Raw genomic sequence first — 17,012 nt, forward strand, 5'->3', positions numbered from 1 at the left:
GGGCCGTACCTGTCTGGTGTCTTCCTCTTGCCATTCTCGTTGACTTCCAGCAGAAGCTCGGAGGAGTCGATCGGAGAAGAGGCATTGGCATCTAGCAGGAGCTGCTCGTGTTGGGCCAGATACTGGGCTGGGGTCTGCTTGGCCAGGCGGGCACAGTGGAGGAGCTCTCGCTGAAGCAACGGCAGGTTGGCCTGGGGGCAGGAGACAAAGGGAGAGACAGGAGAGGGGAGGATGTGTCCCCGTTCATTCATTCAAGAGAAGCAGCGTGGCTCAGTGGAAAGAGCACGGGCTTTGGAGTCAGAGGTCATGGGTTCGAATCCCGGCTCCACCACAAGTCTGCTGTGTGACCTTGGGCAAGTCACTTAACTTCTCGGAGTCTCAGTTACCTCATCTGTAAAAACGGGGATTAGGACTGTGAGCCCCACGTGGGACAACTTGATCACACTGTATCCCCCCCCCCAGCGCTTAGAACAGTGCTTTGCACATAGTAAGCGCTTAACAAATGCCATCATTATTATTATTATTATTATTATTATTCAATCGTATTTATTGAGCGCTCTCAGGCCCCTCTCCATCCCCCCCACCTTACCTCCTTTCCTTCCCCTCAGCACCTGTATATATGTATATATGTTTGTACGTATTTATTACTCTATTTTACGTGTACATATCTATTCTATTTATTTTATTTTGTTAATATGTTTTGTTTTGTTCTCTGTCTCCCCCTTCTAGACTGTTGGGTAGGGACCGTCTCTATATGTTGCCAACTTGGACTTCCTAAGCGCTCGGTACAGTGCTCTGCACACAGTAAGCGTTCAATAATTACAATTGATTGACTGATTGATTGTACTGAGTGCTTGGGAAGTACAAGTTTGAAACATATAGAGATGGTCCCTACCCAACAGCGGGCTCACAGTCTAGAAGCGGGCTCACAGTCTTTTGGGTCTGGGACCCCTGGGGACCCCTCGAGCCTTACTAGGATTGGACCCACTCCGGTCCCTAGATAATCATGGATGGCATTTGTTAAGCGCTTACTATGTGCCAAGCACTGTTCTAAGCACTGGGGGGATACAAGGTGATCACGTGGTCCCACATGGGGCTCACAATCTTAATCTCCATTTTACAGATGAGGGAACTGAGGCCCAGAGAAGTGAAGTGACTTGCCCAAAGTCACACAGCTGACAAGCGGCAGAGCTGGAATTAGAACCCACGACTTCTGACTCCCGAGCCCGCGCTCTTTCCACTGAGCCACGCTGCTTCTCTCATCAATCATCTAGATCCCTATCTTGCTTCTCTGTAATGATATAGAGAAGCAGCGTGGCTCAGTGGAAAGGGCCCGGGCTTTGAAGCCAGAGTTCATGGGTTCAAATCCCGGCTCCGCCACTTGTCTGCTGTATGACTTTGGGCATGTCACATCACTTCTCTGGGCCTCAGGTACCTCATCTGTAAAATGGGGATGAAGACTGTGAGCCCCACGGGGGGCAACCTGATCACCTTGTAACTTCCCCAGCTCTTAGAACAGTGCTTTGCACCTAGTAAGCGCTTAATACATGCCATTATTATTATTATTATTATCCCCTCCATCAACGATATTTCAATCCATCAATGGTATTTATTGAGTGCTTATTGTGCACAGAGAACCGTACTAAGTTCATGGGAGAGTACGATACAAAACAGTTGTATCAAGAAGCAGCATTGTCTAGGGGAAAAAGCACCAGGCCTGGGAGATGGAGGATATGGGTTCCTATCCTGGCTCCTCCACCTGTCTGCTGGATGACCTTGGGTAAGTCACTTCAGTTCTCTGTGCCTCACCTCATCTGTAAAATGGGGATTAATACTGTGAGCCCTATGTGGGACAGGGCCTGTGTCCAACCTGATTATAAAAAAATAATAAATAATAACGGCATTTATTAAGCGCTTACTATGTGCAAAGCACTGTTCTAAGCGCTGGGGAGGTTACAAAGTGATCAGATTGTCCCGCAGGGGGCTCACAGTTTTAATCCCCATTTTACAGATGAGGTAACTGAGGCGCAGAGAAGTGAAGTGACTTGCCCAAAGTCACACAGCTGACAAGCGGCGGAGCTGGGATTTGAACCCACGACTTCTGACTCCAAAGCCTGTGCTCTTTCCGCTGAGCCAGTCCAGGCTTTGGAGTCAGAGGTCATGGGTTCAAATTCCGGCTCCGCCAATTGTCAGCTGTGTGACTTTGGGCAGGTCACTTCACTTCTCTGCACCTCAGTTACCTCATCTGTAAAATAGGGATTAAGACCGTGAGCCCCACGTGGGACAATCTGATCACCTTGTATCTTCCCAGCGTTTAGAACAGTGCCTTGCACATAGTAAGCGCTTAACAAATACCATCATTATTATTATTACCCTAGTGCTGAGTATAGTGCCTGGCACACAGTAAGCGCTTAACAAATACCACAATTATTATCATTATCAATAACAAATACCACAATTATTAGAGTCGGTAGACACATTCTACCTGATCTCTCTCCCTCTCTCCAGTCTCGCATCTCCTTCCGCCTTCAGGACATCTTTACTTGAATATCCTCCCATCACCTCAAACCTAACATGTCCAAAACAGAGCTCCTTATCTTCCCACCCACACCCTGTTTTCCCCCGAGAACTTCCCATCACTGTAGACTGCACCACCAACCTTCCTGTCTCACAAGCCATAACCTTGGCATTATCCTTGACTCCTGTCATTTAACCCACATATTCAATCCATCATCAAATCCTTCCACCTTCACAACATTTCTACAATCCACCCTTTCCGCTCCATCCCAACTGCTTCCACGCTATTACAATCACTCATAGTATCCCGCTTGGACAGGATAAGCCTCCTCCCTCTTCCTACTCCAGTTCATACTTAACTCGTACACCTGGATCATTTTTCTACCAAAACCTTCAAGACCTATCACCCCATTCCTCAAAAACTCCATTGGTTGCCCATTCACATTCGCTTCGAACAAAAACTCCTCACCATTGGCTTTAAACCACTCCACCAACTTGCCCCCTCCTACCTCACCTCGCTTCTCTCCTTCTGCAACCCATTCCACACCCTCCTCTAGCGCTAACCTTCTCACTACGCCTCGATCTCGCCTGAATCGCTGCCGACCCCTAGCCCATGTCCTGCCCCTGCCCTGGAATGCCCTCCCTCCTTATATTCGACAGACAATTACTCTCTCCCCCTTCAAAGCCTTATTGAAGGTATATCTCTTCCAAGAGGCCTTCCCAAACAAAGCCCCACTTTTCTTCATCTCCCACTCCCTTCTGATTCGGTCTGACTTGCTTTCTTTGCTCTTTCCCCTTCCTAGCCCCACAGCACTTACGTACATACTTGTAATTTTATTTATTTCTCTCTCTGTCTGCCTCCCCACCTCTAGACTGTAAGCTCACTGTGGGCCGGGAATGTGATTGTTTACTGTTGCAGTGTGCTCTCCCAAGAGCTTAGTATGAAACTGGTCACTCAGTCAGTCAATCGTATTTCTTGTACATATTTACATATTCTATTTATTTTATTCTGTTAATATGTTTTGTTTTGTTGTCTGTCTCCCCCTTCTAGACTGTGAGCCCGCTGTTGGGTAGGGACCGTCTCTAAATGTTGCCGACTTGCACTTCCCAAGCGCTTAGTACAGTGCTCTGCACACAGTAAGTGCTCAATAAATACGACTGAATGAATGAATGCTCTGCACACACTAAGCGCTCAATAAATACGATTGAATGAATGAATGAATACTCTCGGTCTTTGAGGAGCTTATAGTTTCCTACCCGGCTTCTGCAGATGGCCTGGGGCTGGAATGAACCCACAGGGCCCTCTTTGCTCCAGTTTTGCATTTAAGGGCTGGGTGGAGTTGGAGAAACCCTTAGAGGGAGATCAGGGCATATCTGTTGAGGCCTTTACCTCAGGCCACTCCACCGGCCATTCCAGCTGAGCTAGAAACAGAACTCCAGATTAGATGGTAAATTCTTCGTGAGCAGGGGTCCTGTGTTTTGCTTCTGTTGCACTTTTCCGAACATTGAGTGCTCTACGTTACATTAAGGAGGCACTCAAAAAATACGATTACTACTATTATTACTACCGCTATGCAGGGGCTGATCTCACCGGCTCCAACTCTCAACAGTGGCCTCTAGATCTACGGCCAGGCCCATTATCTGGTTATATCATTATCTGGCTGTATTTCCCACCATGTCCCAGGACATTTGTTTGGATCTGAAAACTTCTCCTGGGAACACGATTATCTAAGAAGTTGGGAAAACATGAAAGAGGTGGGGGGCGGGGAGAGGGAACAAGCAGGGAAGAGACTAAGGGAAACCAAATTTCTGCCTCCCCAGGATTGGGGGAAATGACTGGATTCCCCAGTATTTTGGGGAGACTTTGAGAACGCCAACTTGTGATCTGGGAGGCTTAGATAAAAGACCTCGCCCCTCCACTAGTAAGGCCCAGCACATCCATCCAATGTCTGGGGGATGCGGCTCCTGAATCGGGCTGCCCCTTGACTCAAAAAGGACCGCAATACCAGACGCTCTGCCCTGTCCCGTAAACAGCAAAGGTCCACACACTTCCCTGTTCCCCATCCATCTGCTGGTTGAGGCCCCCGACCCCCGGCTCTGCAAAATGACCCATAGTCTCTGAAAGCAAGAGTTTGCCTCTGGCCCCCGCTCACTGTTGCGACAGTGACCTAAGCGGGGTCCCACCCTGTCCCCCTGGGGGGTCCCTGCTGGAGCCTGTGCCAGGGAAAGCGAGGGCCGAGGGGCAGCCGCCATGGGAGACGGAGCCGGCTAGGCAGGACGGCGCTCGGAAAAGTTAGCGGTTTGTAAGTATTTATAAATAAATAAATTCCCCAGCCCGTCCTCCCTTTTTCATACTGTTCCAAAGCTGCGAGCCCAGCCCAGCCCCCACCCGCTCTCCATAAGAGCATTCAGAGCAGAAACCATTCACCGGCAAAATGCATTTTTGTCAAGCTGCTCTCCCCGCCAGCCCTGTTTTTCTATTTAGATAGCTGAAAGCCAGCCAAACCTCCATCTGTTGAACATGTTAAGAGTGTGAGCTGAGGAAATGTGGGGCTGCAGATTTGAGGTCGGCAAACATCCTTCTCCCTCCTCCTCCCCAGCCGTTCCTCCTCCCTTCATTGCCATTAAGGAGGAGGAGGAAGAATAATCATAATAATAATGAAAATAAAAAAGAGAGAGAGTACGGGAAACAAACTGGGGCCGGCTGGTTGTAGTTAGGATAATGAAAAGCATCTGGATCCCTAGCTAGAAACAGCTGGAACCAGGGTGCCAGCGTGAAGCTGGGGAACAGTGTAAAGTGATTTTTCTGGCTCCAGGAAGGCCAGACTCAATTCAACAACGTGTTAATGAGACGGGCTTGGAGTTGGAAGAGCTGAGTACTCTCAAAGCAGGGTAGGAAACCCAGGGTCAGCAGGGGCGAGTAAGAACAGAGTGAGGCTATAGGTCCAGGGCTTCGGGCCCGGTAGCCCCATCTCCCGTGGGGGTAGCCTTCTGGGCAAGGCAGGGAGGGACAGTCTAGCTCTGCCTGAAGAGAGCCCCCGGAGAGAGCAGAAGGCCACCCATTGCTGGCAACGCTGTGGGGAGAGCAGGAGCTGTTCAGATTGGGTTCAAGACGACAGAAAGAGAAGGTGCCATCTTCCTTGGATGGTAGACACACCCTCTCTCGCCTTCAAGGTTCTAGCTGGGCTGGACGATCCACCCCAGCTGGGGATTCTGAGCCCTACCTGCCCCGTGACGATGGAGGAGCTAGGTTACCCCTCAGCGGAGCCCCAAAGCCATGTGACCGAGCAAGCGGGCACCCAATGCCGAGCCGCCTCCCAATGCTGTCTGCTGGGGGAAACTGGCTTTTTTCACCACTTGCCCCAAGCGAGAAAGGTGGAGAGGTGGATGAAGAAGGAGGTGCCTGGGCCAAGAAAGCCCAACACAGCCAATTAGGCTGAAGATGGAAAGTTGGAGGAAAATTCCAAGGAGGGAAAAGTCCAAGTTGAGTTGGGCTGGGCCTCGCCCCCTCCAGGTGCTCAATGATCACGATGACGACCCTGCTATTGGGCTCTCTGGCAGCACTCAGATATAGTAGCCTTCCGGGCCGGAGGTCTTAAAGCCCTGCTGCTGGGCTGTGGGCCGGTCTTTCTGCCTGGGGACCCTTCATGCACTCTGCTGGCAGGACCCCCTTCATTTATGACCCTCCCACTCATCCTCCTCCACATCCAATACCCACACGAACAGTCATTTCCACCACACTCTCACATCGATCATCTCCTAGCTTCCCCATACTCCCTCTAGACAGAGAGCTCCTTGTATGCAGGGAACGTATCCATCAACTCTACCATACTGTTCATTCATTCAGTCATATTTATTGAGCGCTTACTGTGTGCAGACCACTGTACTAAGCACTTGGGAAGTACAAATTGGCAACATATAGAGACAGTCCCTACCCAACAACGGGCTCACAGCCTGGGGTGGGGGGACAGACAACAAAACAAAACATATGGACAGGTGTCAAGTCATCAGAATAAACAGAAGTAGAGCTAGATGCACATCATTAGCAAAATAAATAGAATAGAATTGTTCTCCCCCAAGCATACAGTAGAGTGCTTGGCACACAGTAAGCGTTCACTAAATACCACCGATTGATCGTCTGGTTAGATTGTAAGCTTCTTGAGGGCAGGGATCGTGTCTACCAACTCTAATATAAACAGTAAGCACTCAATAAATTTCACCGACAGATCGAGCTTGCCAAAACAGATCTCGTCCCCCATTGCAGGAAGGGAAACAGGCTCAAGAAGTTCAGTTTCTCATCCAGGTTTTCCGGTGAGTCAAGGGCCGGTCCCAGGCCTTCCGACTCCCAACCTGGGTCGCCTCCCATTAGCCGGCCGCCTGGGTGGGCTACTCCTGCTTGTGACCTTTTTTCTGCCCAACCTGGGAGGGAGGAAGTTGGGGACAACGGACCGGCAGTCCCCTCATACCGACCTCTGACTGCCCTGGGATAGCAGAACTGGGAGCGGGGCTTGGGAGGGCTCCGCAACCTCAACTACCGGGGTGGAAAATGAAAAAAAAAAAAAAGAGAAATGAAGATGCAAAGGTTGTTTTCTCCCCTTCTCCTCCACTCCGCTGATAAACAACGGCAGCTGAAGCCAGGCCCAGAACATCTGCTGTAAATATTTGATTTGACAGAAACGCTTGTATGCTGTGTGTGTCCCCAAAGATGGAGAGCGGGCAGACTCAGCATTAAGTCAGAAGAAGGAGAAGAGGAGGAGAAGGGGAAAGAGCAGAAGAAAAAGGAGAAGAAAACGGGAAGGGCTTCCATGAATTGTAAATGATTGCCAGATGGGCCTAAACCCTCCTGTAATTGCAAACAGCTCCAAACATCTTTTCTTGGGAGCACGCTCAAGGCGGAGGAGAGTGGGCGTGCATAGGCAGAATGCATCGATAGGTTCAAGAAGAGCTTGGAAAATTCATGGAGGAGAGGACCAGAATGGGTTATTAGAGGGAAACTTATGGTGCATTAGAGGCATATTTAAGGACATTATACCACATATTCAAGACCATGAGGCCATAAGGCAAGGAGGACTGTGAGCCCACTTTTAGACTGTGAGCCCACTATCGGGTAGGGACTGTCTCTATGTGATGCCAATTTGTACTTCCCAAGCGCTTAGTACAGTGCTCTGCACATAGTAAGCGCTCAATAAATACGATTGATTGATTGATTGATTGACAACTCTCCCCCTGTACCTCTGGGCAGCCTCTGTTGTCCCTGTTGGGACAGGATTCTCAGCTGAATGGTCCATCGGTCTGTCCCGGGCTGAGTTTGCTTACGCTTCCATGGCCCGGAAGAAAGAATGGGGGAATCCACGTGTGTGCCGGGCAGGGGTGGCATCTAGGCAACAGCGAGTTGGAGATGGGTGGGAAGAGAGGCAGGGCTAAAAAGATCTTGGGGCAGCTTCTGGAAATCCTGCCTGAGAGCCGTGACCAGAACAGAGCCAGAGAAACCAAGGAAGTGAGCTGCCTTGAGCGAGAGTGGGGAAGAGACATCATCCCATCAGAACCCAGGCAGACAGAACACAAGTCTGAGCTTCAGGCTCACGGCCCGACGGAACCATTCACTCATTCGTTCAATCGTATTTGTTGAGCGCTTACTGTGTGCACAGCACTGTACTAAGCACTCGGGAAGTACAAGTTGGTAACAATGTGGCAACCACAGACCTGAAGGCCCTGCTCTGCCTCAGCTTCTCTGGATGGGACACGAATATTCTCCCCTACTTCAAAGCCTTACTGAAGGCATATCTCCCCCAAGAAGCCTTCCCTGATTAAGCCCTCCTTTTCTCTGCTCCCATTCCCTTCTGCATCACCCTGACTTACTCCCTTTATTCATCCCCCATCCCAGCTCCACAGCACGGTGTACCTATGTACATATCTGTAATTGACTTATTTATTCATTCATTTATTTATTCATATTAAGGTCTGTCTCCCCCTCTAGACTGTAAGCTTGTCATGGGCAGTAAATGTGTCTATCATATTGTACTCTCCCAAGTGAGTAGTACAGTGCTCTGCCCCCAGTGCACCTGTCTACATGTTTTGTGTATTGAGCCACGGAAAGCAGGGTGGCTCAGTGGAAAGAGCCCGGGCTTTGGAGTCAGAGGTCATGGGTTCAAATCCCGACTCCGCCACTTGTCTGCTGTGTGACTTTGGGTAAGTCAATTAACTTCTCTGGGCCTCAGTGACCTCATCTTTAAAATGGGGATTAAGACTGTGAGCCCCACGTGGGTCAACCTGATCACCTTGTAACCTCCCCAGTGCTTAGAACAGTGCTTTGCATGTAGAAAGCGCTTAATAAATGCCATTATTATTATCATTTTGTTTGTTGTCTGTCTCTCCCTTCTAGACTGTGAGCCCGTTGTTGGGTAGGGACCGTCTCTAAATGTTGCCGACTTGTACTTCCCAAGCGCTTAGTACAGTGCTCTGCACACAGTAAGAGCTCAATAAATACGACTGAATGAAGGAATGCTCACTAAATACAATGGAATGAATGTATGACTGCATTCTTTGTGCCCCTTGCCTGGGATATGTGCAGACAGTCCTCGTGGAGATAAAGGTCAGGAGCGAGAAAATTGAAAGAATTTAAGGACAACAAACAAGTCAGGTGAGTCTAAATGATCCTCGAGGGGAGGGGAAGTCCCCCTGACCCCTCTCCTCCCATCCCACCCCAGCATGTGAGCCCCACGTGGGACAACCTGATCACCTTGTAACCCCCAGCGCTTAGAACAGTGCTTGGCACATAGTAAGCGCTTAACAGATACCATCATTATTATTATTATTAACCCTCTGTCTTGCCTGCCATTTTCAGGTGCAGGACAGGGAGGGCTGTGGGAGACGCAGAGTTGTTTTGGGGACAGTCGGGGCAGAAACTCTTCGCGTCTCCACGGGCTCGCTGTTTCAGGCTGGAGGGTCCCTATAGCAACCACTCAATCAAATGATATTTATGGAGCACTTACTGTGTGCAGAACCTGCCCTGAAAGCTTGGGAGAGTACTGTAGTATATGTAGTACTGTAGTATACTGTATACTGTAGTATATCAGAGTTGGTAGACTCATTCCCTGCCCGCCAGGAGTTTTCTTAGTTACTCCCAGAGAGGTAGAGTTCAGTATATCAGAGTTGGTAGACTCATTCCCTGCCAGCCAGGAATTTTCTTAGTTACTCCCGGAGACAGGGGCTGGGGCGGGAGGAGCAACTTGACTTTATCCGTGGCTATCTTCTGCTCAGGGCAGAAGCGGCAGAGCCTTACCTTCAGGAAGGGAATGACAAATGGGCGCAGAGGGAAATTGGTGGCTTCCTGAAGCTTGGAATGGAACTCCTCAATGGTCAGGGTGGAATTCTGAGGAGAAGGAAAAAAAAAACAAAAACACCTAATTAAATCAAGAAGAGACCATCTGGGGACTGAGCGCAGAACAGCCTCAAGGTAAGTACTGGCACTGTTTTCCAGCTGCAGCGGATGGCAAGCGCCCATACAACACACACACACACAAATACGCCCACAGACACAGCTTTGCCTACAAAGACTTACAGCCCATCAGCGTGGCTCAGTGGAACGAGCCCGGGCTTGGGAGTCAGAGGTCATGGGTTCTAATCCTGACTCCAGCACCTGTCAGCTGTGTGACTTTGGGCAAGTCACCTAACGTCTCTGTGCCTCAGTTACACCTCATCTGTAAAATGGGGATTAAGACTGTGAGCCCTACGTGGGACAACCTGATCACTTTGTATCCCCCTCAGCGCTTAGAACAGTGCTTTGCACATAGTAAGCGCTTAACAAATACCGTCGTCATCATCATCATCTCTCCCTTACCCCCTTTGGAGGCAGAGAAAGGGCTCAGGGGGTACTGGGAGATCCCAAATTGGATTCTAGCCATGGCTTTTGGTCAGGGCCCTCGCCTTCTGCTGGAGGCCAGACCCTGCTTGGCTTTGGGTGGGTGGCTCTTCCTCCCCCCTTCCAAGAGGCCCCGACCCCAGCTTACCACGAGCCCCAGCACCAAGCTACGGACCCGCTCCCCAATCTCGGGTGAGATGTCATTTCCAAACTGCTGTAGGGTAGTGAGGAAGCGCTTGAGCTTGCTGAGCTGCCGGGCGCCGCAGGCCGGCGGGAGTTGCTGGTTGGACAGCGACGCCGTGGAGGAGGTGGCCGGGCCGTTGCTGAACCCGTTGGGGGTGGACGGGGCTCCATTGATGGCCGTCGGGGAATGACTGCTCCCATTCATCACTGAAGCGAGAGAAGAGAGCTGGTGAGCGGGGGACCGGATGGCAATGGATGCGGAGGGTTTCTGTTTCCTCAAGCCGGAAACCCTCGGTTGCCGCCGTTTTGACATCACCCCGACTCAGCCACGCAAAGCCCTGGTGCCCCGTCCTGAAGATTCAGGGTGAGACGCACAGGTTGGAACAGGTGGGTCCCCGGGGTCTACGTTCCCTTTTGGAAAGAGAGCAGCCAGCATTCACGGGTGCAGAACCCGCAATCACCAAGCTGCCCGGCCTTGCCCCGGCTTCAGTCCCGTGCCATTCTTATCACCACGCTGCCGGCGGCACTGGGATAGCCACACCAGATCTCCCATGCGACAGGGCCGGGCGATGAGCAGCGAGGCCGCCGGGATCATCTCAATGCACCCCCACCTTCTGTGGTGGGCAAGGGGAAAGAAAGACACACGCCTGAGGTACAGGGCACTTGAGGTGGCAGTGGGTACGGTCCCTTTAGTGCAGTAACACCCTCTCTGGGTGCTGAGCTTGCTGCCGTACGGCTGGCAAGGGGTGCGCTAAAAAGACCTGTAGGTGGGAGAGTGTGTAGCAGTAGGGGGTATGACAATGGCGGGGAAGGAGGGGCAGGACGCCATTTGCCTCATCAGTCTCTACCCCTGACTCTCAGCACGCCCCCGCCCAGATGATTGGCAGCGCTAAAAACAGCGCCCGAGGGTGTGCCGCCCGCGCTAAAATGCCCTGCTGATTTCTGCCCACTCCTCTTGGGAATTCCAAACCCCCAGAGCAAGTCTAGCCAGGCCTTGCCTACTGATTGAAGGCTGGGAGACAATAGGGAGGAAAACAAGACTTCTATTTCCTGGGGAGCCGGACATTGGTTCCTCCGGGGATAGTGATCGGAGCTCTGGCTCTCCGATCCCCCCAGGACTCCTCTCGGGTCACGGAGGGATAGTGATCGGAGCTCTGGCTCTCCGATCCCCCGAGGACTCCTCTCGGGTCACGACCTCACTTGGTGCCCAGTGCCTATCTGTTGTGGATGACGAAGACGACAACGATGAACCACGGTGGCCAAGTGGTTGTCTTTCCAGATCTAGAGTCAATCAAACTATCCACCCATCGACCACTTAGACAACTTCTGGTTACTCTGCAGGCCCTCCCCAGCCAGAGACCACTTCCTCAGTTTCCTGCATCTTGTTCCCAGATTTGCTGGGTGCAGGCAGGTTTTTCTGACATGCATTCAAGTGCCGGCTTTCAGCGTCCCCTCCCCAGATCCGGGAAGTCAGGGGCTATCGTTGAAGTCAATCGGCCGGGAGCTGCCCTTTCGGAAAGAAGCGGTGGAAGTTGAGAAGACTGACAGACTTGGCTGGGAAGCTCCCGAGGGCAGCTCCTTCACCCTCTGGCCCGTGCACGCTTCCTTCCCACCCCCACCACAAAAGCCACAGCCAACCCCATACCCGGCAGGCAGAAGCGGTGACCCACTGGGTGGGCCCGAATGCACGCACGACTAAAAGACCACCGCTTCACCCAGGGGCCAGTGAAGACAGTAGTTGAAACTTATCCGTTCCCATTCCCGGCCCACTGACCACAGCACCCTGGGGAAGAGCAGGAGGGCAAGCCCTAGCCTCATTTCCCAGTACAGTCCCTAGAATGGCCCTGCGATAACTACTTACTGTTGGACTGACAGAAGAGGCCTGTAGTTTGGGTGTGCTGAAGCTGGTCCCTGGGAGACAAGGGGAACAACGGGGAGGCTGGAGGGTCTAGGAGTGTGCTGGAGACAGGGGTAGATGGGGTGGAACAGAGGCTGGGACTTAGCATGCGGACTGGGCTGTTGCAGCTAACAGGTGGCCGATAGCAAGTCGAAAAGACAGGAAACCGGGGTCTCGACCTCCCTCCTATTCGAGATTCAGAATGGGTTGAAGTTCTCTGAATCCCACCCGAGGTCCTCTTATCTATGGGGTCGTGTTCTCTCACCCGGCCACTCCTTCAAGCCTCTGACCACCTGGAGAGCACCCTCCTCTGCCTATGTTCCCTGTGGACTCTGGCTGCCCCAACCCAGGCCATTCCAGTGGAACCTCCAACCACCTGGTCCTGAGGTCAGGGCCGACCACTCACGAGGGGTCAAATTCCTCCAGGCCACAGGATACAGGGGTTCTGTTGGGGCTTGGTGTCTTTCTCAAACACTAGGAGTAAAAGGACATCATTTTTGGTGTGTGGGAGGGTTTGCTTTCTTTTCTCTTTGATTCTAATGTCTTTGAAGGCAGAAACTGTATCTCTTAGTTTAACTCGAGAGAGTGCTTCCGGGACCAGTGCTCTGCGTGCCCAAAGGGAGGATGAAATCAACAATGTGGCGACGAGACTGACTAAAGGTACAGGGGATCGTTCAAAGTCTTCCACTTCTGCTCTACCCCACCAGTAATCGAATCTGCACCTGATTTTCACCCAAATCTAAAAAATGTGTGTGTGCGCCGGTAGATACAGGCTGAGTTATGAGTTCCTCCTGGGGAGAGATGGAGAGGGGCAACAGAAGCAGCGCTTCCTTACCCACTGATTTGGCCCAAACATTATGGGCTGAGTTTGACATCCCACACAGCTTTCCCGGCACGATGACTGTGTCCTGGGAATCTTGACTGATCGGGGGTGGTGCTCAGAAGTTTTGACCCCATGTGCTCTAACCCTGCCTACCACTGAGGACTCTCCTTGCACGGTCAGAATGGCGGAACTGAAAAAAATTAACAGAGGACACAGCCTGGGCAGTGACCGCAGCCTCGCACAGCATCAGCAACGATGGATGCTGGGAGATAGACAACACCGGCTTTTCTACTAGAAACTGGCTAGTTTCTTAGAGAAGTGGGGCTAATAACACAGAACTGGAGGCGTCTGCATGCTGGGTGGAACTTGTTTTCAAGACAAGGGATCCAAAGCCCTAGCCCGCCTGGTTTTTGTTAACTGGAGGTCCCACAGCCTGCTTTCTAAGAGTTTCCTGTCCTTAAGTGGGGCAGGCCTGGTCAGAACAACGCTTGTGTGGTCTAAAACACTCTGTCCCAGAAGCATCTGTGCAGTGTTTGCAGTTGAGAGCCATCTCCTCACATGCTCGGGAAGACAGTCTTAAAAAACATGCCGTAGCTGCCCTGAATAGTCATTTCACATGCATGGATTTGTTAAGAAAGGGGCACCTCCATTTCAAGTTCCAACCTTGCAGAGATTCCCAGAGAGAACAAATCCACAGAAATCAGTTAAGGAAAAGGTCTACTGGTATACCCAGTGCCCTCCCCAGCCCTCAACGCCCGCTCTCCACCTACCCAAGAGGACACTCTCCAAAGCTTTTTCCCCTGAAGCAATCATAAAATGATCAGACAATCTCACTGCCGACTGAGTCATTTGCTCACCCTGGCCCCCTTCGATTCACAAGAAGGGAGCAACAGCAGCGTCCCAGGGAGATACTGACCACAGCAAGGGTCACCTGGAGAAAATACAGGCCTGGGCACCAAGCTTGGGGTGAGGGTGCCCCCACTCCAGGCCCGAGATACTAGGGGCACCCCCGGTTCTTCTGCACAAAGCAGACACTCTCTTGAATTGAGAAGCCCAGGCAACCAGACCACGCTCTCCCTCATCACCACTTCTCCCCTCCTCTCCCTCCTCCACCCCGCGCCCGCCCGCTCTGGGTCACCCTGGGTTCTGGGGTGCTCAGGGTACCTCAGAAGACCCCCGTCCCAGAGCCGGCCCCACAATTTGCCTCGACTGGGAAGAAGAGCCTTGCTGCAGAACCGCACCTGGGCACCTCCCTTGCGCTGTCGCTTACTAACCTCGCCCGCCGGGTTTGGGTCGTCTCGGAAGCCAGCAGCCCTGCCTCTCCCGTGTATTGTCAGGCTTGCTCTCACTCCCACTCGCTCTCTCGCTCGCTCTAGCTGCAGGGCAATATCAGCAACTTGCTGAAGAGACGCCGAAAATAACCACATGGCCACAACTGCTTTTATTCCAGTGACAGGTGTGTTACTAAGTTAGACTCCGCACATGTCCCTGGCTGAAAGTTTGTGAACACAAGCTCGCATCCTCGTTACTCTCCCAGTACCTCCCGGGCCCTAGAGTTAAAGCGAAAGGGGAGCAGATCGGAGACAATGAAATCCCAGAAGACGCCTTGTCAGTTTGGCCAGTCTTAAGGGTTTTATGGATCTTCACTGGCTCCTGCTTCGAAGAGGCTGTCACTGAACCGCTCTTCCCTTTATCTCTCTGGTCTCAGAGAGCAACCTGACAGGAAAGTCTGCTCCCTCCCTCCATCCCACTCTCTCAAAAGTCTCTTCCCTCCCAGTCACGGGAAAGAAAAATAAAAGAGCATACATTTTATAGAAAAGCCCAATAAGTCAGCCTAAGCATCTTTTCTTCCCACCCCAAACAACTTTGTAAAGTCTCCTGCCCATTTCCAAGATGAAGGGAAAAGAACTCCAGCTTGGCCAGGGAAAATGCACCTTATCATTTTTTATACCCTGTCCTATGCCCCGGAAAGCCCATGTCCCAAGTCCCTGTTGCCCCTGAGGACATTCCCAGACAAAGATTTAGGCTTTCCTGGCAGTGTCTCGTGGAGGGGAAGGAACATTTTCCCTGTAGCCCTATCTCTGGGGCCGAGGGAAGATGTGGTTGGGTTCCCTCGTTCGTGCTAGTGTATGTTTTGTTATTTTACTTACAAAGACAGACCATAGACCATTTCAAGCAGCCATGAAAACGGCCATGAGGCAGAAACGTCGGAGGCCCATCTTCTCGATCTGTAAGCAAAATAAAAAAACAGACGCTATCAGGAGAGGTGAGGGAGGGGGCGATGGGGATGGAGGGGCGGAGGGGAGGCCTGGGCGGGACTGGACCCCTCCCCAACCTGCCTCTTTGGAAACGGCATGCTGGACATTCATTCATTCAATCGTATTTATTGAGCGCTTACTGTGTGTAGAGCACTGTACTAAGCGCTTGGGAAGTACAAGTTGGCAACACTCCTCTCCTCAGAGGAGGAGAATGGGTTCTGCCAGTGAGGTGGAGGGCAGCGGCAGCAACCTGCACCCTTCCACCTCCACCTGACTGGCCGCTACCAGACTCTTGTCTGGTTTCACTGGGAAGGGTCAAAAAGAAGACAACTGGGGAGGCTTTCTCTCCAAGCTAGGTGCCCCTTAGTGTTAGGGGACTCCCAAGACCCCCACCACACAGGGACAGGAGTCTGGAATGGGCTCGTCCTTTGAAGGCCAATCGATCGATCGATGGTATTTGAGTGCTAACGTGTGCAGAGCTCTGTACTAAGCCCTTGGGAGAGCACAATACAAAAATGTAGGTATAGTCAGATGATCCCTGCCCTCATGGAGCTTGCAGACTAAAAGGAGAGACAGATATTAAAAGCAATTACAGGTGGACGTGCTGTGGGATTGAAAGATAGGTGAGTGGCTCAGTGGAAAGATCCTGGGCTTTGGAGTCAGAGTTCATGGGTTCAAATCCCAGCTCCGCCAATTGTCAACTGTGTGTCTTTGGGCAAGTCACTTCACTTCTCTGTGCCTCAGTTTCCTCATCTGTAAAATGGGGATTAAGACCGTGAACCCCCTGTAGGACAACCTTGTAACCTCCCCAGTGCTTAGAACAGTGCTTTGCACAAAGTAAGCGTGTAATAAATGCCATCATCATTATTATTATTATTATTATCAACGTGCATATGGGAAACAGACCCAAGTGAATAGGTGACATAAAAGGGAGGGGGGTAAAGCAGAGAAGGGGAAGTTAGTTGGGAAAGGTCTCTTGGAAGAGGTGTGATTTTAGTAGGGCTTTGAAGGTGGGGAGGGAGGTAGTCTGTTGGATATGAAGAGGAAGGGAGAACCAAGTCAGAGGGCAGATGTAGGCAAGGAGTTGGTGGCGAGAAAGATGAGAAGGAAGTACAGTGAGGAGGTTGGCGATGATTGACTGTTTTAAACCAAGTGGTAAAGGGTTTCTGTTTGATGCACAGAGGGATGGGCAACCACTCGAGGTTTTTGAGGAGAAGGGAGATATGGAATGAGCAGATTTTTAGAAAAATGATCCATGCAGCAGAGTAGAGTATGAGAGTTTTATTCTGAGGACTGACTGGATGCTGAAATTTGGGAGGAGAGAAAAGTTGAAGAGTTTGGGGGTAGAAATCAAGAGCATCCTCTGGGAGGGTGGGGAAGATGTTGGTGTTGGAAGGGAAATCCTTCCTTGCTCGGTATCCTCAGGGGCTGCTCTCAGTCAGTCACTAGGGATAATTGAGTGCACTCACTGTG

At 51.4% G+C, this 17,012-nt stretch overlaps 1 protein-coding gene across 6 annotated transcripts in view; it reads right to left on the bottom strand.

Moving 5' to 3' along the window:
* CBFA2T3 (CBFA2/RUNX1 partner transcriptional co-repressor 3) overlaps positions 1-17,012 on the bottom strand; it is a 90,129-nt gene that overhangs the window by 17,733 nt on the left and 55,384 nt on the right. For 4 of the 6 annotated variants that reach the window (XR_005453048.1, XM_038754546.1, XM_038754545.1 and 1 more), the window contains exons 3-6: positions 15,432-15,509; positions 10,527-10,768; positions 9,800-9,889; positions 10-191 (exon numbers count right to left, since the gene is read on the bottom strand). Coding sequence is in view for 5 of the 6 variants with exons in the window: in XM_038754546.1 (XP_038610474.1) it covers positions 10-191; positions 9,800-9,889; positions 10,527-10,768; positions 15,432-15,509 (592 nt within the window). In the remaining variant the exon portion in view is untranslated. The remainder of the gene's footprint in view (positions 1-9; positions 192-9,799; positions 9,890-10,526; positions 10,769-15,431; positions 15,510-17,012) is intronic. The other 2 variants (XM_038754547.1, XM_038754549.1) reach the window with 1 other exon arrangement.

The sequence above is a fragment of the Tachyglossus aculeatus genome, chromosome 11, assembly GCF_015852505.1.
Source record: "Tachyglossus aculeatus isolate mTacAcu1 chromosome 11, mTacAcu1.pri, whole genome shotgun sequence".
NCBI classification, from domain to species: Eukaryota; Metazoa; Chordata; class Mammalia; order Monotremata; family Tachyglossidae; genus Tachyglossus; species Tachyglossus aculeatus.